The sequence below is a fragment of the Dermacentor variabilis genome, chromosome 9 (genome assembly GCF_050947875.1).
Source record: "Dermacentor variabilis isolate Ectoservices chromosome 9, ASM5094787v1, whole genome shotgun sequence".
In the NCBI taxonomy this organism is placed as follows: Eukaryota; Metazoa; Arthropoda; class Arachnida; order Ixodida; family Ixodidae; genus Dermacentor; species Dermacentor variabilis.
In genome coordinates, this window is record NC_134576.1 from 31,077,555 (window position 1) to 31,105,150 (window position 27,596).

At 47.2% G+C, this 27,596-nt stretch overlaps 1 protein-coding gene across 2 annotated transcripts in view; it reads left to right on the plus strand.

The window, feature by feature from the left end:
• The window catches only part of LOC142592567 (heat shock 70 kDa protein 14-like), a 91,582-nt gene that overhangs the window by 32,178 nt on the left and 31,808 nt on the right, over window positions 1-27,596 (plus strand). For both annotated transcript variants that reach the window (XM_075704093.1, XM_075704094.1), the window contains exons 6-10: window positions 8,061-8,165; window positions 11,959-12,123; window positions 12,432-12,590; window positions 15,568-15,670; window positions 26,371-26,499. In XM_075704093.1, the coding sequence (XP_075560208.1) occupies window positions 8,061-8,165; window positions 11,959-12,123; window positions 12,432-12,590; window positions 15,568-15,670; window positions 26,371-26,499 (661 nt within the window). The remainder of the gene's footprint in view (window positions 1-8,060; window positions 8,166-11,958; window positions 12,124-12,431; window positions 12,591-15,567; window positions 15,671-26,370; window positions 26,500-27,596) is intronic.

The following is a 27,596-nucleotide window of genomic DNA, read 5'->3' on the forward strand; positions in this document are numbered from 1 at the left end:
GCAAGATGGCGGCCATCGGCCACCGCGTTCGCAAATGGTGACGGCGCGAAGTTTGAACATTTTTGACCAAATTTTGCTGATTTCGCGTTCACCCTGGCCCCTTTAAGCGCGATTTTTTATTATTTTCCGATTAAATTTAGCTTCTAGATTTCGCGGAGGGATGCTTGAATGTATAAACGTAGCGAAAATGCACTTTTCCGAAAATCGACTTTTTTGTGATTTTTTGCCGTGTCAAGACCCGCGTCCCCCCTTAACCACTTGTACGCGGCCGTGCGTACGGGTCGGGCGCCACGGGCACCGGGTCGCGAGATTAGACGCTTTAGCCCTAATCTCCCCCTTATTCTTCAAGATCGTGCCGAGAGTGCTCCTCGGAATCTTGTGCTCTGCGGGGACATCCGACTTCTCACCGCGTTCGACACTATTTATGATTGCGAGCTTCACGACGAAAGGCAAATTCTGCCGCTTCATCACGGCAACACTGTGGGAGAAGGCCTACAAGGCGCACACATAAACAGCGAGACAACGCGCACTTTCGCCATCTTGCACGACGAGGGCACAAGAGTATCTGATTGGCTGTCTGAGCAAGCGCTGTGGGCGGGCCAGGATCATTTTTTGCAGGGGGGGTGCCGACGGCTCGTCTGAGGCAGCGCGGTCGGGCGCGGTCACGGTAGGGAGAGCGGTTGGATGGAGCCGCGCAGCCGCGTTTTCTCCGCCACCGCGAGGGAAAGCCAACTTCCGGGGGCACTTTCCGCTGCTTGACGTTCGATATACAGTAGAACCCCGCTGTTACGTTCCTCACTGCTGCGTTTTTCCGGCTGCTACGTCGTTTTCATGCGGTCCCAATGGATCCAATGGATCCATTGGGACCGATGTATACATAGGATCCAATGTATAAGGAACCCCGCTGTTACGTCGTAGCTGTGAAAACGTTCCCGCATGATACGTCGCAACTTAGCACTCCGAGCCCGCCTGGGCTGAAGTAGGCAACGCGCTCCAGCCGCCATTTTGGCTTTTGACAAGTTTTGGCTGGGCTTGGCCGGGCTTGGCTATGGAACTGGCTGCAAGAAGCCGCACGCCAGTTCGAGAGGCCGCCACTAAGTGGCCATTCGTGAAAAATGCTCTCACTATCATCACTGTGATTAGGGTCACCGCATGGTTGTTGGACGGGTCGACTCACGGAGGAAGGAAACTCGGGAGAGGCCCTCGCGTCACTCTTTGTGAAGCGAAAGTGAAACCGGAAGTTGGCGTTGCTCCGCCTATCGGGCCAGCTCTCCTCTCTTGTTTACATTTCTCCCACGGCGCGCCGCGCGCAACCGGGCTGCTCGGACGCGCGCGCTCCGCAGCAATACTAAACAATCGTTAGCAGGTTAGCATGATTACGCCAAAGAGGGCAAAATTTCCCGCGGATATTCCTTTGTCTGTTGCCATTGCCGTGGCGCGGTGACGACGAGGAGCACGAGCCGCATGATGCCGGGGAGTGGCCAAATCCTAGCTTTGGAGAAGCCGTCGCGGCTCTAGACCTCCTCCGCAGGTACGTCGCACCTCACAGCGACGCTGACAGCAATGCGGCCTTCCAGGCTATTGAGAAACGTGTGGTGATTTCTAGCGAGCGAAAGAAACGGCAAGCCATCATTCTAGACTTTTTTAAGTCCTAAGCGCACTCTGTGGAAATAAATTGTCTATAGTTGAAGCTGCCCTTTTTTTCATTCATTTTCGGAGCTTTCCTCACTGTTGCGTTTTCCCGGCTGTTACGTTTTTTTTCCCCGGTCCGGTGAAAAACGTATGAACGGGGTTCCACTGTATCGGGTGTCGCTGCTATTTTTGTTCGATGTAAGCGTAATTTTTGCGATATATACTCATTGTAACTATATCGTGTCCTGAAATTGTTCGATATATAGAATAATTCGATGTAAACGGGTTCGATATAGTCGGGTTCGACTGTATTACCGTATTTATTCGAATATAGGTGGACATTTTTTTTTTGAAAATTTTTATTTTAATTAGCTGTTGAACTATATTTGTGACCAAGGAGTCTCGACCTATATGTCATGAAGAAAGCTAGCAAGAGTACCAAGCAAACTGTGTTCCTCTGTTGCGCCCCCCGTAAAGCCAGTCTAGAGATTACCCAGATTGGCTTTTAAGAAATACTGTATATCTAACGCACTTGACGGCATGGAGGATGACTCGTCTGGCACTTTCAACAAGGATGCAGTTTGTGGCATTGAATGGCGAGATTTAGTGGCTGACCTACTACCATATCATTTGACCATTACTTGAATTGCAGTTGTTTTTATTTCTCAGCAAATTCATTTTGTAGGGATCAACCTATATTCGAGTAAGTATGTATGGTAAGTGTAAAATATCGACCCGAAAAGAGAACAATAGGCAACCATGAAAGAGAAGGGAACTTCAACAGGGATGGCTGAGTAGAAGCTGGGATTTCATAGGAGATAACGAGGCTTTGAAGGATGGGGAACTTTGCCTTATTGTGGGGGAGATGGCCATTGAAAACCATACAGTTCTGAACAACTAAATTTTTAGAAAACTGTATATGTTGTAAACTACCTTTTGTTTAATTATCAGTGCCTAATTTGTCGTGAAACTACTTCAAATCAAATAGATAATGAGCCGCGGCAGTGACAAGCAAGCATTGAAACAACCTAAAGGGAGCACTGTTGCTGCACCATCTAACCAGCCAGCACCATCATGGTCTTGTTTTGTTTGTGAATTCCTGTACTTTTTCTTTTCTCTCTTTTTAAAAATTTTTTTGGCAGTGGAGGAGGCATGGTCAGAGCAAGATTCGCATGTGAATGGGGGGCCCGTGGGGACTTTGCCATAACTTATGGGAACTCCGACATCAGAGCCAGCAGTTGAACTAGTGGATTACTAAGTGACTCGTGAGCACGAGCGGTGGTTCGAGGCTTGGCTGGACGCTCATGGGCACGGTCAGCCGAGCCTCAAACCACCGCGGCAACCATATACACATACCTAAGACTGGACCAGGTATGCCTCCAGGAATGGTTTAGGGCCTTCTGATTCCTGCAAGACCTCGACAACTCTTAGGCTCCACCACCTGGTCTGCTGCACCTTTGCAAAGCATACCTCTGGGAAGCCAGCCAGGTTTAGGGCCTTCAGGTTCCTGGAAGACCTTGGTGGCCCGGACGTTGCCTGCTCTGCTGATCCTCATTCGGTGCAGCAGTCTGCAAGGTTTTCCCGCCACCAAGGGTGCGGTGTCGTCGCTGCTAGCCTCTGTGGCCCAGTGCCATCACCGCATTCACAGAGGGGGTTGGGGGTAGTATGGGAACTCGGGCATCGGAGCCAGCAGTTTAAGAAGTGGAGGACAAAGTGACTTGTGAGCGCAAGCGGTGGTTCAAGGCTCGGCTGGGCGCTCTTGGACGCGGCCGGCGAGGACCGGGGCCTGCTGGCATGGACTGAGGGACCGCACTGTTCCCACAAACTAAACCATTTTTTAAATGCGGTGCACATGCAAATTGCCTAGGCCAAGCAGCCCCGTGTGTCTGGGAATCGAAGCGTACAACTGGGTTGGGCCCTCACTTTCATTGGCGAGATGGTTCCTTCGCTTTCCAACTGCTATACAACCGCTGCGAAGCATTTTGTTGGCTGCACCAAACTGTAACTTGGGCCACCAGCTACCGACGAGACGACGTTAGTCAGACCTAGCCGGCGGGGTGGTTGGGTGGCAAGTGGTCACAGGAAGCTTGCCCTTGATGTATGTTTGTACCCGTAGATGAATACATAAAGATCTGGTGTGAGATCACGCCTACTGGCTGAACTGACGGTAGAGCGCATAAAGCGGACTCTGTGTACAGCAAAAGTTTGTATGTGTGCACATTGGTAGGAATGGTGAAAGCTCACATCTCCAAAACGTTCCAAACTGATACATTTGTGGAACAAGGTTGAAACTGACAGCTGACAGTGTCGTGGAGTCACTGTCGCACACGTGGCATATGTACTTCGTGACAAGCGAACACTCTCGTGGGCTTAACCAATTTTTTCTGCAGCGCTGGAGTTGTAAAACAAAACAACATGAAGAAACAATAATTTGGCTGTCGAATTTTGTTTTTCAGGCATGCTTCAGACATTTTTGCCTCCCCGTCTAGGTCCAAGAAAAATATCAGTCAGTGGATGTATTTAGTTTCTGTGGACAAACTGAAGTGCCAAAGAACGACAGTGTGCATGCGTTCGGTGTGGACCGCATGCCGCTGACAAGCGAACAGAGCAAGAGGCTTCTCTGTCGCCTAAGCAAGCCCCGCCAGTGAGCCATCATGCGGCTGCCGCATTTTAAAATTTTTTTTTGCTCTATTTCTTGTCTGCTCTCTTGCTCCTCATCTCCTCCTCCTCCGCATCGCCCTCATTGCACTCCCCTTGGCCTAAGCACCTCATTGAGAAGCAAACTTGCTGCCTCATTCTGTGGTGCCATTATAACCACATTATAACCGGTATTCTGTCTCGCGTGGCTGCACTACAAGCGATATGCATATATACATTGAGTTCTATAGGAAGATAAACGGGAGTTGGAAAAGGCCACATTATAATCGGTCATGCACTAAGAGTGATTACGTTATAAGTAGTCTGAGCGGTACAGTCAATGTCTGATTTTTCAGACTTCCTATGGATTGTGAAAGCATCTGAAAAATCAGGCAGTTTGAAAAAAAAAATGAATGCATGCCTTTAACTGCCCTCAAGGGCACAAAGCACCACAACACGTCCAAAATAGCTTTAAAGGCCAGCCAGTACACTTATTAGGCATTTTGGTGCTCCTACTTTGACAGGAGACAGCGGGTGCACATGTGACATGTCCCGTGACAATGGTGCCTTTGTACTCTTGGCTTTTCTCTATGCACTTAGTATGCTTCACCGTGTACCGCATAACACCGCTGTATTGCAGCGAAACTGACCTTCGAGAACCGGCCTTAAAGGGAAGCTGAAAGGTCTTCCAGAAAAAATGAGTGAACATCTGTACATAATGGTTTTCAACCCTCCGAATTCGAATATCGTATCGAAATTGAGCGAAAAAAAGTGCAAATATATTTTATTTTGACGAAAAGTGCAGCAGCGGACACGCCCAGCTCGCGCGTCTCGTTTCCGCCTGTGATTGGTCGGGCGCCTCGTGACGTCAACACTAGTGTTCGTCCGAACCGACCGCTGCCGCTACACATGAAGCGCGGTGCCAGGTAGTTTGGTGCTGTTTTTCTGAGATGGTAATGGAAAATTTAGAGAGACTCCGTTTTTCTGAGGAGTTCGGCTTTGCTCCCTACATGTACGAGCCGATTGCGAAGAGCCGGCCTCTCGAAGAAGCAAACGATGCTGGTGCGAGCAGTGCTTTCGACGCGAACGAAAGCGAAGTCTTGGGATCTCCTCGTGTTGGAAATGGTGTTTGGTGAGTATGTTTTTTGCAAAGCGATCTAGTGATCTCGCCGATCTTTCGCCGATCTAGTGAGCTCGTTTCCGGTCAAACAACTGTAGTGTTGTGTTCCTGCATGCCTCCTCGTGGAACGTAAGCGGGGATGCGATCGTCGACATTTGTGCGCTGTCCAAAGCTGTCGGCCATCTACAAAGACGGTGTAAACGCGTGAAAAGCTTCCCGGTTCATGCAGTAAGTGTAGTGACCTTCATCTGTGCGCCATCCGCACACTACTCGTAACCGAAGTCGTAAAGGCGGCGAATTCCGTCGGCTACGTGAGACGGTTGGTTTCTCGCTGTGTGCGAGAGAAGGGGGGAGCGTAGCGCCCTGGCGTGCGCCGGCTTTCCAGCACATGCAAACTCTACATTTGCACTGCGTTATGGTAGCTGCATGCAGACTGTTTTACGACACACGTGCAAATAGAAAATTCGCGGCGCTTTGCGACGAAACCTGCGTCAAGGGCGGGGGATAAACATGCACCTTCCGTTCAGCGTGCTAACACGAAGGAGCTCGCAGCACTGTTGTTCTTGAGTTGGAGCACAGCACTGTTGTTCTTGAGGGCTTGAAATTCTTTCGCTTCACAGCAGCCTCCCACTTCGTTAAAAGCTTCTTGTCTTGTGGGAAGCAATGGAAGACAACATCGTCGCGGCCGCTGGTGTTCGCGCAACCGTAGGCTGTACAGAAAGCCGGCATGATCGGCCCACCACTTCACTTGATGCTGCGCACGTTGACTACCACTCTACATACACGCAGACGTACCAACAAAGGAATGCAGGTTCAATCGAAGCAGATTACGATGGCACGCACGCAGAAACAAGCACGGTCAGGCACGGTCGCGGAGGCTGCGAAGGAACGGAACACTAGTGTTGACGTCACAACGCCGCGGTTCTTGGTCTCCGCTCCCATCGTCAGCGTCAGCAGCAGCGCACGGCATTCGACGGGGGGCGGAGCTACAGCACACTTTTAACCGACGATTACGTCGCTCCTAATTGAAAAACAACCCCAAAATTTTACCTACATGGTTTATAAGGTTCCCGCATCCGTATATGAGCGTCTTATGGAATTCGACAGACTCTTCAGCTTCCCTTTAAGGGCCAACTGCATGCACGCAATTTTCAAGTGACAGTGACAGTCGGCAGCGACAAGGGCAGGTTTTGCCGTCGTGGAGGGCAATATGTGGCTGTCGCTTGTTGCGTTGCTGGTTTTTGGCCATCCAGAAAATTTTGCTTGTTGCCTGAAAGGCCACGTTTCGCCGGGGACAGCATGATTATGCAACAACATGGTAGCCACCAGTCTGCACATTTAGACTTGAATTTGTTCTTGCAACTTGCTCTCTGCCACAACAGCAAATAAAATAAATACTAGTAAAAGCAGCCATTTCTTCATCTCACCTCACACTGGGGACAAAGTATTGGCGATGTCTTGCCATTATTGTTGAGACTGATTTGTTTTGGCCTGTCTAAGAGGCCGCCAAGAGCCGCAAAAGTGTTCCATTTTGCTCACTATGCGGTGCCACGGCATTTTATGCTGGCGGCAATAAACAGATTTCGACTGCCAATGACAGCGTCTTAAAGCTCGACTTGTAACACTGTTTTTAAAATATTGACCTTGTGCTACATTGGACATTTCTTTATGACAGTAATTATTTGGACAACCATGTAAATTTATTTTTTCGTGATGTCACGTCCATGTGGTTTCTCCATGCCGCGATGTGACGGCGCGACAGGTTCTGCCTGTTTGTTGCATTGCTTGAATATTGTGTGCGTGTGGTTGCCGCTTTTTGCAACCCTTAAGACCCTAGTCGTGCTCTCCACGTTTCATCGCCATTGCCAACAGCAGCAAATCTTTTAAGGGGGGACGAGGCACTTACAATAACTGGATTATTTTTTTTAAAACAGTTAGAATAAAATTTTTACAGTGAATGCATTTGTACCAGCTTATTTCAAAAATGCGGTTATACTTTTCCTCTGATGTACTGTAAAACCTGCTAAAACCTGTGTGCCCTGTGCGGTCTTGACTAGCCAAGGGCTAGCTGTTACTATTGAGTAAATACACCCCATAACAATATAATATCCAAAACAGGATGTTCTTATTTAAGGCCTAATTAGCCAGTTAACAGCAACTTTCACAGTAAAGGTAAAGTACACGGAATTGATTCTGAACGTTCATGGTGTGCTGTAAGCTATAAGTCATTGTCTGATCTGCTTCAGTTGGATCTTCTTGAGCCAGGGCAGCGTTCTAGCTTCTGCGGCTCACATGAGCATTGTGTACACACCTTAGTGTTCCTGCTGAGCAGTGCATACCACACCGAAATTTTGATCAGAGCGGACAGTAAACATGTGAAATCTATATTCAATCCTTTCGTTGAATGCTGACATGCGCCAGCAGGTTTTTCTTTGACTTCGTCTTATGCACCATCGAAGTATGTCTCCTGCAACGGTGCTGGCTGTGCTTCTTGTCACGCTATCGTTCTGAGATGCCTGTAGCGCAATGGTAAACCTTGGCATTGCTTTCGGTGCTTTGCGAAACTGCCTTTTTATTGCTGGCAGTGCTCCCATATTTTTCTGATGCAACGCTCTGAAGCTTGTCTGTTGGTCATAGCATGATAGAGTATGTACGTGTCCTGTTTCTGCAGGTGTGCTGCCACCAAGGCAGGCTTCCAGGTGTTGCGGGTGGTCAACGAGCCTACCGCAGCAGCCTTGGCCTATCACATGGGCACGGCCCCATCGCCAGATGTCTGGTGAGCATTCCCTTTGTTGCAACCAGAGGGAGGGGTTCAGTGAGATGCAAATGCGCAAATGTTCGTACCTGAAAAACGTAGATACGGCATGGAAATAGAGGCTAAGAGAGCTGGCACTCAAGTGCCGGGTGGATTGAAGTACAAGTAGGCAACCTAGTGTCGCCCAAGTGAAAGTGAGAGAGACAGAGACAGTAATTGTATGCAAAGGATGAACATCACAAAGAAGCCCATTGGGTTTTGCAAAGATAGCAAGCAAAAAGAAATCAAGAAAAGTAATACGACGACAGCACAGCGATGTTTAAAATGGAAACGTAATACAGTTAAACCTCTATATACATACCAAAGTTCAGTCTAAAGAAATTTTCTATATAACGACGTATTTCGCTTTTCATTACTTCTTGTCCAAGAACACCATGTATTTATAACCTCAGTACAATAGAATCTCAGTGATAAGATCATGCCTGATATAAACTTAAGTATAAACCCCATGCAAGCGATGCGATGGACATGGCTGTCGCGTTCGCTGGTCGCCCAGAAGTCAAACTCCAAGCGAGCGACCGCTTCGCGTGACAGCTCTCCAGTGTTGCCGGTATTAGGGGATCGAGTTAGCGCCAAACCTGGCGTGGCACTTGCTATAATTGTTTAAGTTAATTTGTTTGGCTGTACAAAACAACATAAAGTCTTCTGAAGGTCTTGCAATGGGTTTATTTTGTTTACATATAAAAATTTGGTAGTTTGCTCGTTCCGTTTGTATACTGAGAAGCGCGCACCTGCGCAAACCGATAGTACGTCACTAATTTACATCCTGTTCCGGATGCCTACTGTTGGCTAGTCGCTCATAGCACTTCCGGGCAACGAGCGACAAATTCTAGATTTGCAAAACCGAGCGATCGTGCGACAAGGCCGAGCGATCTGTTCAAGCGACGGCCCGATTCGTCGCGCGAAGCTGTCGCTCGTCGCTGTCGCGCACCAAATCGCGCTCATGGGGTTTAGTCTTCAGGGATGATACAAGTTTTTCGACAGGCCCAAGTCCATTGACCTTATAATGTGCTAAGTTTTACATGTTGCACACCACCTTTTGTGCTGCGGCAGACGATACAAATTGAGCTGCAGCATGATCCCTGGCAAAGCAGGCGACCACACGACTCAGTCTTGCTGCGTCAGCATGATTGGTGGCAATCGTGCCCATGGACAGTCTTATCTCTGCTTTCCACGCCGTACCCTGCTGCAGACTGCTACCATAAATGTTTTCCGGCCGCTAGATCCCATGTGACCAAGAAAAGGCGAAAGGACCAGGCAATTGAGAACAGTGTATAACCACCCGTCTCATGTGAAAACAGCGGCATGCACACTTTCTTATTCCAGTACCAGCACATCTCCACTCGAGTCGTCGCATGCCATATTCACAGCTATTGCCGCCAAACCTATTGCAATAAGCATCTTCACCTATCCGTTTTACAGTGGGGGGTGCGTAGTGCCATTGGTTGCGTGCCGCCGTTCCCTGACGGCGCGATGTGGTCATCATGTTTTGCTTCGGCGGCATCTGGCGTCGCCTGCCAGCTTGATTTCGCTTCGGTTTCCAGTCGCCCTCTTAAAAACACCACGCAATAGGAAAACAACAAAACACGTCTCGGGCCACCAGAGCACCGCCAGCATGTCGCTGATTCCTGCCGCAACAATCCGTTCAACGCTTTGCATTACGTAGATGTCAACAATAGTTCAGTCTGTCAAATGTTTTTAGTTACTTTGGATCGTACGTTTTCCCAGTTAGTAAGTTCTTTCTCGCAGTTTTTTTCCAAACATATGAACAAGGTTCTACTGTAGTTTGTGCAAATTGGCAAACATATATTCGGCAGGCTGCTTCGTGAGAGCTACATGACAGCAAGCTGCTGCATGTTTTTGTTATACTAGGTAACTGCATTGCTTTTAGGGAGAAAAACTTGACATTTTCTCCGGTCTTTTTTTTGACTGGTAAGGCAATGAGCAGCTTTTCACGGAAATTAGGCGAGCATTTTCATGTGTAAAGAAAATCATGCAAATCCCACGTACTGCAGGAATCAATCTAAGCGAAGCTTTGTTAAACCGGCAAGATGAAATTGTACATCTCAATAAAAGATGCACAGTCGACTTTAGTGAAGAACACACCTTGCAATTGTCAGCTGAGGCACGGGAGAAATGTGACCCCCCTCCCTCACTGACCGCAACACCTAAACCTTTGAAAGACACAAAGCTCAAAGCTCTCGCACGAGAGCACATGCGTAAACTGGTGTGCGCATGTGTTTTGTATGCTTGTGGTGCCGCGCAAACATGCTACAAGGTATACCACATGGGCCAATCATCTCAAAGAGCTACCTAGTGTTGGCAGGAGAGAACTATACATGTGGTTGTGTCCTAATGCTTCTGAGCATTGGGCTGTCGTGCCGGGAGATCGAGGTTCGATCCCACCATTATACAAGTAATTCGTTTATGCTCTATGTGTCACCTGTTCAGCAGGACAGCAGCAGTAGCAGCCACAGTCAGCGAAGCCTAGGAGGCATTGCTAAGGAAGCTTACCTTTAAAGTAAATTTCTTGTTGCAGAAAATTGCTCTAGTACAACTATTCTTTGTTCCTTTCTCTTAGTGCTTTCAGTAACCTTTCCATGTCCTGCACGACGAATGTGGCGGGCACGCAACAGTTGTTGGATTGCAGGGATTGCAGTTTAATGACGTTTGGTTCTCAAGAGATATGAAGTACCTACTTTAAATCCTATGGGTGTTCACCAGCGTTACGAAAATATTTCGCAATGAGAATTTCGTTGTCTGGCTTTCAGTATCGCCGGATTTGACTGCATTGTAATGGACACGCTGCTGGGCACATTCACATGTGCTGTACAAGTGCACTGGTGCCTGCCCTCTGCGTATGCATACAGGCAAGTTTGCTGCCACGGTGCACAAGCACTTTGATGCACACGAGGCGCAGTGTAGTCTCTTGCTCAGATGGTGCGAACCGTAGGGTTAGCATTGCAAGCAGTATACCAAAGCAGTATGCAGGCAGTGCAGTGCAAGCAGGCAGTGCGAGCTACTTGCAATATCCGTGAGCAAAAATTAAGTCAACTTTTGCGCATCAAACGCGGCCTCGGAAAAGCAAATCGGTACGTTTCTGCTTTTCACAATCTTGGGATACTGTCCAAGACCTGTGGATATCTCGGATAAGGCATGTTTTATATTTAGAATTATCGATATGTCAAACTATTTCCTTCGAGTTTGAATTATCCGGGGTCAACTGTAGTTCATTGTGGGCTACCGTTCTCACTTTAAATTCTTCCTGGGGCGGGCTGAAAATGGCCGTTCTCGATGTGAGATAATGTATGTTTGGTGCATTCACTGTACCCAAAGTGCCACCAAGACAGACACTGCCTCTATTGGACTCACCAGTGGGGTGATCATTGTGGTCAGGCTTGTGCGTGCTGACCAACAAAGTTCAAATTATTCGGCAAAGGCAAATTTCAGGATCATAGTAACAAAATTTTAGGCCCATAGAAAAGTATGGGCGCCAGCCACGACCTTCAATCATGATCGAGATAATGGAAACATCAAATTAATCGGAGTCAAATAATGAAAGTCTATGGAGCACTTCAAACTACAAAATGAAAATTAAGTTAGCATTACTTTAGTAGGGTGTTTGAATTGTGTGAAAATTTAAATTGAACATGATAGACTTGGAGGCCTTTTGGGACTTCTGAATGCAGTCCAGTTCGAAGGCAGGCCCTGACAGAACTGAGCCTGAGTGCTATATGCCCTGCACTTTCTGCAGCCGTTACCTGCTGTACCGCCTGGGTGGTCGTACGGCGAGTGCCAGTGTGGTTGCAGTGTGCAACGGGGCCTACCGCATCGTGGCCCATGCCTCTGCGCAACCTGCTCTGGGAGGCCGAGACTTCACTGCTGCGGTCGTCGACCACTGTGCCCAGGAATTCAAGCGGTGAGCGCTCGGAGGCCACGCCCTCACGTCGTCCTTTTCAGCACCGATTAATTTGCACCACTTGTCTGGCACAAGGTGGGAGTCGTTGGAGATGGATGGGAAGCGCCTTTGTCTTGCGCTGAACGTAAATAGGTTTATGGTGATCACATTCTTGTGGGTCTACCGTCCAGCTGTTTTGAAAAGCACTGACTTGGTTGGGCCATTGCATTGCCTCTTGCCATTTACCGGCAAGAGACCAGTAAAAGATAGGGATTTTAACAGTAAAAGCTTGTGTGAAACTGTTAAGCGGTTAAAACGAATGATTGCAGCCAGAGCCGTGGGGCCGACCTGCGTGAGAGCCGGCGAGCACTGGCACGGCTATGGAATGCCGCCGAGACGGCCAAGCACGTGCTGGCGACGCTGGAGACAGCCCAGTGCTTTGCCGAGTCCGTCTACGAGGGAATGGATATCAACCTCAACATCAGCAGGTGTGTACCTTGATAGTAGTGTTTCTCGGCTTCTGGCGCACCTGCGGACTTTGTGGTAGACTGTGAGAGATGCGACAGACTGCATTGTGTTTATGTAACACCTTTGTTTCCTTGTCGTGTTCTTTTATCTTGTCACTCCTTCTCTAGTGATTATCATATTTACGTATTCGAATATAAGCGAGGTATATTTTTCCCAGTCTGCTCAATGCAGGCTTTTCCACAAGACAGTGGAATCTTGCAAGCGATGCCAACGGCACAAGAGACATAAGGGTTTGTCGGAGAAACTGGCAGTAGTTAATCTATATACCTTCCTCTCAATCACGGCACAAGCCTGTCCAAGTTTAAGTTGGCAGAAAAAAAAACACATCCACTTTATAACCATTGGCACTTTTTTTGAAGTGAAGATAGACTTCTTGTTTTCACCAGTTACAGCAGTTTCTATTGAAAAATGGAGTTTTATCTTTTTGATAAGTCTCTCGGATGCCGTTGCTAGCGGAAGTGCAGGATAACTTCTGTCTTTGAGACCGCTGAACTGCTCTTGAAGACTTTCGTAATTTCTGTGGGCGTAAAACTTGGTAAGGACGGAATCTAATCAATTGAAATCGGCGGCATTCTTCACAATCTTTAAATATCCTGACGCATGACTTGCAGAAGCTCGCGAAATTGTAGAAGGCTTTTACATATAAAAGATGTGCAGTGGTTGCATTTCGGAGCCGTGTACCGTATTTACTTGCATAATGATCGCACTTTCTTGTCAGAAAAATTGACGCAAAATCAGGGTGCGATCATTACGTGGGGGAAATTTCCCACGAAAAAAAAAATTTTTTTTTTCATCCCGTGTTTTCTGCAGGACACCAAAACAAAAATGCCGGTCAGCAGAGCAAGCCGAACACGCCGAACACTATTCATTTTTTCTTCTAGTGAGTACATTACGTGCATTGAAACAGTTTCTTTCGTATCAGTAATGAATAATATCGTTAATATCGGCAAGTTCACAGCAATAACATAGCCATGTCCACTTTGAGGGGACATAAACAGATGGGCGCGCTTAGCTGCCAGTGACATAGAAACACACGGCCGGCATCTGCGGAAACTGCGGCATCTGTCTTCACTACTATCCTAATACGGCATGTTTCCACTAAGGGTGGGTGAATATCTTAGCTATGTTACAAGCATCGGCGTATGAATAGGGTACACTTTTATATTAGTGTAAACGTGGCTACTATCGTTGCCGTTCCCGATTTGTTGCTTGCCCATGAGTGCAGATGAGAAGAATCAAAAGGCACCTTTTTTGTTGTTTTGACCACAACCATTATAAAGCCTACACATAATAACGGCAAGTTTGGTTGCAGCTTTCTTTTTAGTCATGGAAATGCGGAAAGTGATGAAAGTAATGAAATGAGGTATCTACTTAAGTATGTTTGGTGCGTGCAGATCACTTGGTTTGTATTGAAGAGTCGTTCACGTAGCATTCGACAGATGGTAAGCGCGATCAGTACTGTTATGCACGGGTGCATAATAAAGTTCACTGTATATTGTTCACAGACACGGTCTTTAAAGGGCTTGTTGAGCACGACGTCCAGTGGCTGAAGTGTTGAGGTCATGCCTCCCGAAATGACGGCAAGTTCTGTCCTCCCAACGCATAGTGCCTGCTTCACACCTGTGGTCAAGTGCCCGCGAAAGGCATCCAAGACGAGCATGCTCGGACACCGTAGGAGTGCGCCGGGTCGCCGATTCCAGACGGTCTTAATCTAATTGAGCATGAGGGCCTTGTTCATATAGCCCTTTTCATTCACGCGAACGATAACATCCCGCGGAAAAGCCCCTTCGGCAGCGTCTTCCTCTTGAATATTATGTATGGGGGCAGCTTTCTGCCGTCTGCAGTACACGCGAGCATCACCGTGAAGCGCAAATGCTCGTGCCCCATAGAAAGAAGCTTGACTTCTTTTGCGCCGCATTCACACACTGTGGTGGGCGACGGCATGTCGAACCACACCGGCATTTCATCAGCGTTGCCGATCTGTCCCAACATGTAGCTATGCTGCTGCCGGAGCCGGAGACGAATAACATAGCACTGGAATTCGGCCAGCTTGTCCTCGTATGGCTCTGGCAGCTTCTGGCAGATTGATGTGCGCCATTGAAGTGCGAATCCCTTGCGTCGCATGAAGCGACGAACCCAATAAATGGAGCCCTTGAATTGTTGCTTGGGCAGTCTGGATTCTCGGGCGATCTCAATAGCTTTGATGCGGATGAGTTCCGCTGTCACTGTCAAAGATCTGGCACGATGCTCGCGGACGAACTCCCCCACCTTTTCTTCGAGTTCCGGGTGCACCGCGTGGCGCCCGCGAAAGGACGTCTTCCGCGCGTTGCAGGCAGACAGCTTGACTTTCTGCGTTCGCCAGTACCGGACGCCTTTTTCCGACACGCCAAATTGCCGCTGGGCAGGCATGTTCCCATGCATTTCAACATATTCTATGACTTTCTTTTTAAACACCGCGGTGAACTGACGTCGAGTACCCGTACTCATTTTGCTGGTTGTCGGGAAATTAGCAACGCCAAGAACGATCGCTGCACAAAAAGGGAAGATGGCATCGGTCCAACTGCGTAGGCCGCGTCGGTCACCAAGGAGGCGATAACGATGTGGATGCCAAAAGGTCTGTGCTCCTACATGTTGCCAGACGACTATTCATGTTGTGCCGAGGGCCGGTATATGAGTGGAGGGATGACCTTTTAGTGATATTTTTTGGAACAAACTTTAACCTATTTTCTGCACTATACGGTAGTTGAGATGGTAGTTTTTGGGACCAGTGGGCGGGCTTTGACTATGCTTCTTTGCTTGAACCAATGCATCTACAATACTGCAATATAAAACAAAAAAAAATTATAAAATAGAAATCCTGGATAATCCAGGGTATAGACAAATGCCATTGGCACAGACAAATCTATTTCCTTGCTTGTCCTCAATATCTTCAACCAGGGCCCGGTTCGAGTCCCTGCTGGGCTCCTTGCTGAACCGATGTGCAGAGCTCATCGATGAGGTCCTGCAACAGGCCGGCCTTGATGCTTCCGACATCCACAAGGTGAGCTCTGACCCTTGTCGCATGAAAGAGCAAAATCTCAGTGCAACAGGGTGCACAATTATTTTGAACTGCACACTCATTATTTCTCACTCCTCAGCAGCGTTAGGCTTACCAAAGTAGTCATGCAACGGTGAAAGAGGTTTGAAGTATGGCTTGACGCTTTCATGTGTATCTTTGGTTTTTTGAGAGTGCAGCTCTTCACAAGAAATGTTTATTGCACTATTTGTTATTTTTTCCTGCTTTTGGTAGACTACAGTGCTGGGCAGTAGCAGACATCTTCAACAGGGATACAGTCGCCGACCGTTTATTCAGACCTCACGGGGACTGCGGAAATGTCCAAATAAACAGGTGTCCGAAAAAGCAGATTAAGAAAAAAAATGAAATCTTTTTATTTCCACGCACTTATTCGGGCTCGGCAGTAGGCTTGAAGAAATCGTGAATGCGCCATTGTACGTTATTCCGTTTCCATGCAATCAGATAAGCCTGAATCTCGGAGAGGGTCGTACGGTCGTATGGCTGAAAGCACAGTCACTGCTTGTACACGCTCCGCATGCGACGGCAGCGTAGCACATGGTGTGTCATGTTCCGACTCTGAGTCATTGTCTGGCGGTGCAGCAGAAACCCGACGAATGGTCTCGCCATCGTCGAGTTCTGCGCATGTCAGTACAGCAGTGTCAGCACCTGTGAAACAGTCAAATGAGACGGTGTCCGGAATCGCAATGCAACCACTGCACAGGTCTCGGCAGAACATTTTCCGTGTCAGTAGGGAGCACATCAGAAGGTGACAAATCTTAGGCCTCCCGCCATCCGCTTGCCGGCATTCCCCAGCGCTGTCTGCGCGGGCACTGTCGGCGCCATTAGAGACCTGACGCGATGTTCCCGTATGCCGCGTTGAATCACCGAAACCTCGACACAGCACACAAAGCAAACACCACCATGCCGACACCAGTCGCACTAACAAAAAATGTGGCCTAGTCGCAGTGTCGTGCGCGAAAGAAACAAATCAGCTGCTGGATTGTCTTGACATGGCTTACTAAGCTGAAACCGAAACTGCTGTAGAGCCACTCTATCGAACCAGGCAGAAACGATGATGATGAGTGGGGATTTGCAGTAGCGCCACTTCGAGGGGCGGCAAGGAGGCTCTGTTCAAAACAAAAATGGCGTTCAGCAAGTCCAACCATGCACCGGTCAGAGTCCATGCATGGTGCTCTTGATCGAGTTGGCTCAAGGAGTGGCCAAAAAATCAGACGAGAGGTTGCAAGGTGTCCGAATTTTCGGCAGTTGTTATACATTATGGTCTATGGGGAGAATGGCGGTGCCGCGAAGCAGTACGAATAATCGAGCATGTCCGAATTTTTGGAGTCCGGAAAATCGGTTGGCGACTGTAGTTTCAGGAATCATTTTGAGGCCTCATGTTTCAGAAGGTAGCATGCTGATTGATCACATCTGCACACGTCTACGCCACATCTGTGCACATTAATAAACCAGTGCAGTCAAGGACCGATTTTCCGGATGCCCGATTTTTCCGACATGCCCAGTAGTTTGGACTCTTCGCGGCACTGCCACGTACCCCATAGGGTTAATGTATAAGAACGTCTGAAATTTTCTACTAAAAAAATTTTTGCTGTCCAATTTTCCGGACATTTTGCCATGACCGCAGTTCCGTAATGGCATTACAGTCGCCGACCGTTTATTCGGACTTCACGGGGACTGCGGAAATGTCCGAATAAACAGGTGTCCGAAAAAGCAGATTAAGAAAAAAAAATGAAATCCTTTATTTCCACACACTTATTCGGGCTCGGCAGTAGGCTTGAAGAAATCGTGAATGAGCTGCTGCACGCTGTTCCGTTTACGTGCAATCAGATAAGCCTGAATCTCGGAGAGGGTCGTACTACGGTCACTACAGGCGGCCGAAAGCACAGTTACTGCTTGTACACACTCCGCATGCGACGGCAGCGTAGCACATGGTGCGTCATCTTCCGACTCAAGAGTCATCGTCCAGCAGTGCAGCAGAAACCTGACGAATGATCTCGCCATCGTCGAGTTCTGCGCACATCAGTACAGCAGTGTCAGCACCTGTGAAACTGTCAAATGAGACGGTGTCCGGAGTCGCAATGCAACCACTGTGCAGGTCTTGGCAGAATATTTTTGCGTCAGTAGGGAACACATCGGAAGGCGATAAAGCTTAGGCCTCCCGGCACGCGCTTGCCGGCATTCCCCAGCGCAGTCTGCGCGGGCGCTGTCGGCGCCATTAGAGACTTGACGCGATGTTTCCGTATGCCGCATTGGATCACCGAAACCTCGACACAGCACACAAAGCAAACACCACCGTGCCGACACCAGTCGCACAAACGAAAAAACGTGGCCTGCTCGCAGCGTCGTGCGCGAAAAAACAAAGCAGCTGCTGGATTGTCTTGACATGGCTTACTAAGCTGAAACCGAAACTGCTGCAGAGCCACTCTATCAAACCAGGCAGAAACGATGATGATGAGCGGGTATTTGCAGTAGCGCCACTTTGTGGGGTAGCAAGGAAGCTCCGTTCAAAACAAAAATGGCGTTCAGCAAGTCGAACCATGCTACCATAACCATGCACCGGTCAGAGTCGGTGCATGGTGCTCTCGACCAAGTTGGCTCAAGGAGTGTCCGAAAAATCAGACGAGAGGTTGCAAGGTGTCCGAACTTTCGGCAGTTGTTATACGTTATGGTCAATGGGGAGAATGGCGATGCCGCGAAGCTGACCGAATAATGGGGCATGTCCGAATTTTCGGAGTCTGGAAAATTGGTCAGCGACTGTAAATGCCATTTTGAGTATCTTGCTGCCTCGAACCAGTGCTCTCGCCCACGTATCCACTGGCAGCCATAGCCGCTTCGATGTTCGCTACCAAGCTTCTTGCTGTTGGGTGTTGTGTTTGTCTTTGAAACAATGCGCCACTGTTAGCAATGGCACCAACTCCGCCTTTGTAATCTTCGCCAGTGTCTTCAAAGCTCGGAAAGCATGGTGCGTTGCATAATGGCGGTTTCCAAAGGTTAGCTTTGCCACAATGCATTCGTGGTACGCGTTTGTTGCTGTGAAGTATACCAACAGTGGGAAGGGGCAACTGTCACGGGACACTGTATGTTTTCCTTAAGGGAAGACGTGGGTCCCAAAACCAATTTTGTTAATTTTAGTGTGAACGGGATGATATTTAACAGTACTGTTCAGATCTTTCTGCTGATTGCAAATATCTAATTAGATTTTCTATATCTTCATTAGAACAAATAATGCAAAGTTATTGATACAGAAATTCAATCAATTTCTTACGGGGCTTTTCAAAAACTGAACTTTGTCAAAAGAAAAAACAAAGTGTACGGCCATAACACCAGAGAGTAGCTCTAGCCATTGATGCTATTTTTATTGTTCTCAGTGCAATTATAATGCAAAAAAAACTGATGTAAACATAATTTCAATATTTTTGCTAATTTTCATTTGTATTTAGTGGCAATTTAAATTTAGCCGGCAACTTTAGAAATAAATAAATAGCATCACCGGCTAGATCCATTCGACACAAATATATTGATACCAAACATTTTGCTGGTACTTAGAAAGAACATATGAAGATCCCCCCCTATAAGGCAGTGTGCGGTGTCCAGAAAAATGAAGCTGAGAAAAACCAGTTGGAACTTTCAGTTCACTGTAACTTTTAATGGTCTAACAATATGGCAATATAAATTGCATCACCATGTAGCCCTGTCTTTCAGCAACAAGTTCATGACATATATATGGCCATTTTGCAAAAAATAACACTGAGATATTGGTTGCAAAATCATGCATAGTCATTGAAAGCAATGCCAGAAAGCTAGCACCACGAGCTTCACATTCATTTTTTAGTTCCATGTTGAACAGAAGGCACACAAATGGCATCCCTATGCAAATAAAGTTGCGCAGAGTTCATGGCCACAACAAAATATGTCCTTTCCACAAAGTTTATGGCTACAACAAAAAATTTGGATCAAATCCCAGTGGTGGTCGCCACATTTCAATGGAGCTGAAATGCAAAAAAGTTCATGTGCCTGTGTTGTAGCGCTTCCCAAGTGGTCAAAATTAGTCCAGAATCATATCAAGGTTTTGGAACGTACCGTATTTACACGATTGTAAGTCGACTCGAATGTAAGTCGACCCCCCCATATCGCTTGACCGGGGAAAAAAAAAAAAAAAAAACCCCGAGGGCGCATTCAATAACGAAAATTTATTAGTAGCTGACATGGTCATTGGACTACTCGTCTTCACTAGTGCTGCCATTGTCATCGTTGCTGCGGTCCCACAGCGCGTCGTGGTCCAGCGAAATTTCAAATTTGGCAAACGACCGCACCAGGACATCTTGCAAAACAGCAGCCCACGCCAAATGCACCCAACCACACGCAGCCGTCAGGGAGGCTCTTTTTTGACAGGTCCGGTTGGCGTAATTTCGCAGTCTTCTGCCGCCAGCCACTCGTACTCACGGCGGAGCAGAACCTTAAAATTAAGGCGGAGGTCCGGGCTTATTTCATGACCACGTCGCACTTCACTGGCAGGGACCGATCATGCATTTCAGCGACGTACGCCGCAAGCTTAGCCTACAGCTCCGGAAAGCGTCCATACTTCGGCACGTGGGAAATTTCTCACTTGCCGTCACACAGGTGAAAATTTCGCTTCGCTGCTGTCACCACTCTTGCACCACCCGTTTAGAAACATCGAAATTGCGGCCCGCTGCGCAGTGATATGTTTCTTCGGCATAAAGGATGGCAGCCCTCTTGAACGCTACTGTGAACGAGTGCCGAACGATTAGTGGGCCTGCAGCACTCATGACGACTGGGAAAGCATAGAAGTAGCACGTAGCCGGCAGTCAAGTGAAACGCGTCAAAAAGTTGGTCTAACCAATACCAATGCCTTTAAACAGAGATAAAACCGCGATCGGTGTCTGCTCTTCCATGAACTACCGATACTCCCCGCAAGCGCCGCCGTTCTGAGGGTGCCGCCGCAAATGGGAACAGCGGCGCTTTTATCAACTATCGACACCCCCCCATGAGTGTTGCATGCACTGTAAGACTCTCAAAAATGTTAAAAAACCCTTCCGAAAAGCGAACAAACACACGGGATAGCGAAAAGATACGGGTAGGGCCATAGAGCAAACATAAAATTGTAACTGCGTTGTAGCTCTCGTTGGTATGGCTTTTTTTGGCGGGGCCATGTTTTGGTTTCGATTGTAAGTCGACCCCCCAACTTCAGACTTTCAAATTTGAAAAAAGGGGTCGACTTACAATCGTGTAAATACGGTAAAATCCCAGAATTCAAATTTTAAAAAAATTTACATCTCTTGCACACTCTCACAATTGTGCATTCAGCAAAAGGTCACATCTATACCTATAAGAGCCCAGGACTGTAGGCAGAGTCTGTTGCTAGCTTGTGCCTCTTTGCAAGCTTGTTTATCAAAGCATTTCTGTTTGTGTGATCCTTGTCGGACATGTGAAGCCTCCGACGATCCTTTCGCGCATGCCACACGTAGAGCACTCCAGCACAAGCTTGGCACAGAGCCCGTACTCCTTGGCGGGGTCCTTCGAAAGCATCAGCGTTTTTTTGGTGCACACAGGACACGGCATAAGTCCAAAAAAGTCTTGCACCACGAATAAATCTACGATCGCAAGTTCTGTTCCGCTGTCGCTGACGCCCTCTTTCATGTCTACACCCAGCAGCTCAAACTTTCGCTCCGTTGCAGACTGCGACGCCAGGCGCGTTTTCGCCTTATCGGCGATCGCTGCACGCTTGCTTCTTTCTTCAGTCGTGAAGAAAACGGTATCTACAAGGTCTGCGCCAACACGCGAGGCGTGGGTGGACGAAGTGTTGATGCGAGACGTACTGGGTTGCAGCTCGGAACTCGATCCAGCAGAATCTTCAGGCAGACCAGCAGCTGGCAACTCCGGGTTATGACACGCTTATTCGTCTTCTATCGCGCATCCCACGGCCGCCTTCGCACCTTGCCGAACGCTTGACGCGTAGTAGTCTTCAGACAACGATTTCCTCCAGCCATTCGGGCAGCGAAAAGGACACTTTATCAAACATTATCGAGAAGTGAGCGGCTGAACATTCACAGCGGCGCGATGAAACAGCAGAGACAAACACGCAGCGCGCACGAGAGCGACCAGCCTGTCGGGCACGCGGGAATCGGCACTGAAACGGCGCCAGACCAATAGGAGCGAGGCGCGCGGGGGGTGTGCGTGCTTTGGCCAATCAGCGGCACGGGTGCATCCTTCAGAAATGACGCGATAGCGTCAGTTCCTCATCACCTACGCCATTTTGAACCGGCGCAAAAAAAACGCACAAAGAAAGCAGCTTCCAAACAAGCTCAAAATGGCGCCCGCCGGCCAACGCATTCGCTAATGATGACGGTGCGAAGTTCGAACATTTTTGGCAGTTTTTTGCTAATTCCGCGGCCACCCTGGCCCGTATAAGTGTTTCTTTTTTTATTATTTTCGGATTAAATTTAGGTTCTAGATTTCGCGGAGGGATTCTTGAATGTATAAACGTAGCAAAAACGCACTTTTCCGAAAATCGACTTTTTGGCGATTTTTTGTCATTTCAAAACCCGCGCCTCCCCTTAATTATACGCGCATGCACCCACTGTCTCCTATCACAGTACGAGCACCGATATGCCTAATAAGTGTGCTGGCAGGCCCTTAAGGCTATTTCGGACATACCTGTGGTACTCAAAGCTCCTGGATGCAGTAAATGTCATGCATTCATTTTTTTCAGACTACCCATTTTTTCAGATGTTTTCATGGCCCCTACGGAGTCCGAAAAATCGGACGCTGATTGTATTAAGGCTTTGCCTGTCATCAGCATGAATTAACAAATGCTTCCAAGCACTTCATACTTTGGGCATGTCAGAAGTCAGAAGACCTATATAGAAGAGCAGCGATATAATGATATAATACTAAAATGTGTCTTACCGATATTGGTGTGTAACAAAGATATACCATATTTACTCGCACCTAGACTGACCCCGATTCTAAGAAGACCCTCGAATCTCCGAAGCCAGAGAGAGAGAGAAGAAACTTTATTGATGAATTGTCTGGCAGTTTTGTTGTGGTGGCCTCAGTTGGTGGCTCAAAGTCCTTGGACTCAAGCGGCATCTTCGGCTTGCCGGACGGTCCAGAGCCACAAAAAATGAAAAAAACTTACCTCGAATGTAGGCCGAACAAGAAAGTGAGGGCAGTGTTCACAAAATGAAAACAGCATTTTTTTAATATGAACATGCCGAGCTCACTCTACCTCATCATTGCTGCTAGCCTCGTATGCTTGCAGACGCCTACGCACCCATGCATGCGCAGACAGTGCAGCACAGCTTGTATGCGTCGAAATGTGGCAAGATCTCAGTGAACAGCTCCTCTCTGTTATTGCGCACTTACCTTCTTTATTGCTATCATCACCTTGTTGCGGCAAACACAACAAGCATCTCCCGTGGCCCCCTCCAATGACGGATGTTTTTCTCATCGATGCTGAAGTCCTGTTTGGATTGAACATTTGACGATGCCTCTGCACCTAGAACATTTTTTCGACTGAAAGCAGCACTGCAGTGGCATCACCTGTTTGATGTGAGAAGAGGTTTATTAGTGGCACAGTGATCGGGAATGGCGAGGCAGCCCGAAGCACCGTCCAAAAAGACGCTAGCAATCAGCAGCGCGAGCCGAGCCGCACGTTGGCAATGCGGCTATACCGCAGGATGCGCCTTGTTCTTCACAGGTGCAGTTACGATAACGCCAGGCCGCATGCTGATACGACACAGGTAAAAATGGCGATGTCACTTGTGTACTTCAGTTGCCTACTGGCACGGCTAGTAGTGGCTGCGATACTGACTTTTCTAGATGGCACTAGCTATGCACCACATTTATTATTTTCAATTTCGAACTGGCAAATTTACTAACATCCTCGAATCTAAGCCGACCTTAGAGTTTGGCATATTATTATTTGAAAAAGACTATGGGCCTACATTCGAATAAAATGGTAGTTGCACATTTATTTATGGCGAATTCAGCAAATTGCACCAGCCTGCACTGGGGCACTCTGGGGCAACGATGACTGGATGAAACTGTGCATTGGGGTGCCCTGGCCTGCACTGGTGCGATTTGTCGAGGATTCCATATTTTACATACTGCAGCCCTACGAGGGATATCAGCTTCACATAGCAACAGTGGGTACCATAGAGAATTCACAAAGATTGTTGCAGGAATCAACATCAACACAGATATTACAAAAAACAGTAGGTACTTGAACATGACATAGTACCATCAAGTGCAGAAATAAAATCGTTAAGATGAAAAAAAAGCATGCTGCCAGTTAACGAATCCTAAAGGTAAATTATTCTAGGATAAAAGCTGTATTTAAGTCTATTAATGTGGGTAGAAAGGCTTCATGTTTAAGCTCGTGGTAACTACTTGTATAAGTTTTCTTAGCGAATGTTAACTGCACACACCTTGATAGTCAGTGATGATGCATATTGGATATAACGAAGGTATTTTTGTGTGAGATTCAAGTTGCTCATATAAATGCTCGACAATGTCTTTGAACGGGCTTGAATGGCCAGGTTTTGGGGAGTCTTGCAATCGGTGACTAAAGAATTCTACCGTATAAACCAGAATATAGGTCTAATGGGAATATAAGCCTGGCCCCTTACCGTGAAGTGAAAAAAAAAATGAAAACAACAAAAATGTCCCTGAAACGCATTTATTTTCACAAAAGCACTGCACTGCCTGCCACCGGTAGTGTGCACGCACAAAGCTTCTGTACAAAGTCCGCAAGTGTGTCCTCAAGTTGTGGATGCACTGCATGACATTCATAACACGACATGGGTGCCCGCCAGTGTTGCACGCTTTCTTCAGTAATGCCAAATTGGCACTAAGTGGCCATGTTGCCATTCGCTTTGATGAAGCCCACAACTTTTATCATGAATGCCGCTGAAAACTCTCCGCGTGCCGCTATACTCATTACTCACGAAACAAAACAAACAAAAGTCACACACACTCACACAGTCTATCGAAACAGTGCACCTAAGAAGACGTAGTGACACGAGAAAAAGAAGTACCAGCAATCACATTTGGATATGAATAGTGCTTTGACTATGCATTCTCCAACATCACATCGTAGGTTGCCAGACAATGACTCACGTTCTGCTGAAGACCTTCATATAAGGCAAGGGTTGACTTAATTAAGCCTCTTTATTCTTAACAAAATATCTCAACTTATACATTTGATGACCGATAATTCGGACTCCACGGGGAATGTAAATAAGTCTGAACTATCGAATGTCCAAACTAACGAATGTATCTAAAAAAGATGATTTATTTGCGTTTTGAGGCCCCCATGCAAGGAAGGAGTGACCGATTCATTGTTGCACACACTTCCGCTTACATGCAGCCAAGTCCACATGTATTTCTGCCAGTTTTTTGTTGTCTCTGTACACTGGTGCAAAGACTACAAAGGCTCGAGTCAGATCCACGTGTGAAGGCGCCCGAGCACATGGCATATCATCATCATCCGAGTTAGAGTTGCAGTTTGACGGTGGGAGAACTAGCTCATTTGTTTCGTTATCATTCAGTTCGGCACATGACGACACCATGCTGTCGACGTCTGCAAAGTCTTCAAATGTAACAGCAGCAGGAATCAGCACACTGCAGCCTATCAGATCATCAATAATGTCCGCATTTGAGTTTGTTGTGGTAGACAGCAGTTCAGGCTCTTCAGTTGCGGAGCCATGCTCATTTGGACTGCAACTCAGGACTCATTTGGAGTCTGACTGCAAAGGCACCGTTGGTACCATTTCACGTGTACTGTCTATAACTTCACAAGAAGGACTTCTTGTAGCCAGCAGAGCACTCTGTGGAATGCATACCAAACAAACAGGCACAGAACGGCAGAACACTGTCCGGAAGGCAAATTCAACAAACAAGAGTGGGCCATACGCGGTGGTGCCGAAATGGATGTGATGATGACAATGTTGATGCGACCTCACGATTCAGACAAAGCCTCCAGGATTGGCATTTGCAGTTAAATCTCAGAGGCACAGTGCTGCAATCAAGGCAAGGCCTCAAGGATTACCAAGTAGTGTTTAATCTCTGAGGCCGTACTTGATGTCTCGTCGAGGTTGCCAGAGGAGATAATGGCGGCCAAGTCGGCATAATCTAGAGCCATGGATGAAGTCCAGATAATCGAACGTAAAGCTGGTGACTGTCCGAAATATTGGTCGTCCTTAAACATTAAGTCTATGGGACCAATGACGCTGCCACGAAGCTGTCTGAATTATCGACCATGCCCGGATTATCGATGGTCAATTTATCGGTCGGCGACTGTATTGCAGTTTATATGATAGTGTAGCACCAATAGTGTGCAGTTGCTCAGAGTCGATCGCACATTGCAGCAGGTCGAGGCTTACTATAAAGCTACGTAATTGTGCAGCCTCCATCTCTGAAAGGGGATGTGTGGCACATATTTCCAAATGCTAAAATTAGCAGTTTTTCAGGGCTTCAATGCCAAGTTTTGTTGGTTAACAGCAAGTGAGGTCTACGTAATCGTTTCCAAATTTTAATTTTATTATACTTGAGGCCTTCGAAGTGATCAGATTTTGTAGCATCTGCTTAAGTGTGGATTGTGGTGAGAGGCATTGTGTTTCCCCTCTCCTTGCCTCGTCAAGGTGGTGCTCTGTGGCGGCTCGACAAAGGTGCGTCGGCTGCGCAGCCTCCTGGCATCACGCTTTCCCACGTCACAGCTCCTGGACACCCACAGCCCCGACGAAGTGATCGCCCTGGGTGCAGCCATGCAGGTGTGTTGTTTGTGTCAGCTCGGTGCAAGTATCCAAGCTGAAATCGGGAGGAACAGTGTGTTTTGAAGAATAAAATAAACACTCTGGGCAGACTACCAGTTCTCTATTAACCCCTTCAGGCACCAAACAATTCTGCCTGTTGAAAATTAGTTTTCATTACATTTATTTATTTATTTATTTATTTATTTATTTATTTATTTATTTACATGTACCTTACAGGCCTTTGAGAAGGCATTGTGTAAGGGGGGAAATACGGTAACATATTAGTATGGAATCGGGAAAAAAGAAACATCAGTATAATGAAAGGAATATTCGCGCAACATGGAAATTAATATGACATTAGCGAACGCAATAACATAATAGCATAATACCATTATAAAAGTTTTTGCATGTATACACTAGTAAGTATAGTAAAAAATTAGGATCACTGAAATTCTTTTATAAACTTGTAGAAAAGTGCAGGAAAGAAATTGAAAGAAGGCAAGATGCATTAGACGGTTGAAACGGCATATTGATAGATTAGAAGATTGCGAAATGCACTGTGTTTAGATTGGCAAGCGATGTTATCTGGTAGAGCGTTCCATAAATGGACCGCACGGGGCAAAGCTGAAAAATTAAAAGCATGTGTGTTGCCATGAATTTGGGTGTAGCTGAACTGTGATGAACTGTGATGTCGAGAATGCTTTTTTAAGGTTTGATAAGGTTAGGCCAACTGTGAATGAATCTATGAAATAGTAATAGAAGGGCAATATCACGGCGAGTAGTTAGTGGTTGCCACGAAATATTGACTTTTATTTGGGTTACACTTGACTGGTTACTATAATTTTTTTAAATGAAACGACTCGCTCTGTTCTGGGCGCTCTCCAGGAGTTCGATGAGGTATTTTTGATGAGAATACCATATACAAGAGTTACGCCTCTTGTAAATGGCAGTAGTCCCACCCCTGCATCCAGGGGTGGGGCTACTGCGCCAAACACAGAAGATCGAAAGAAATTGCTCCGCACTGAGCCACAACGGCGTCAGCATGTGTGTTCCAGCTGTGGCCTCGAACAGCAAGCACTCATTCTTCAAAAGAGTGCAGCCGTTCACATTCTGCA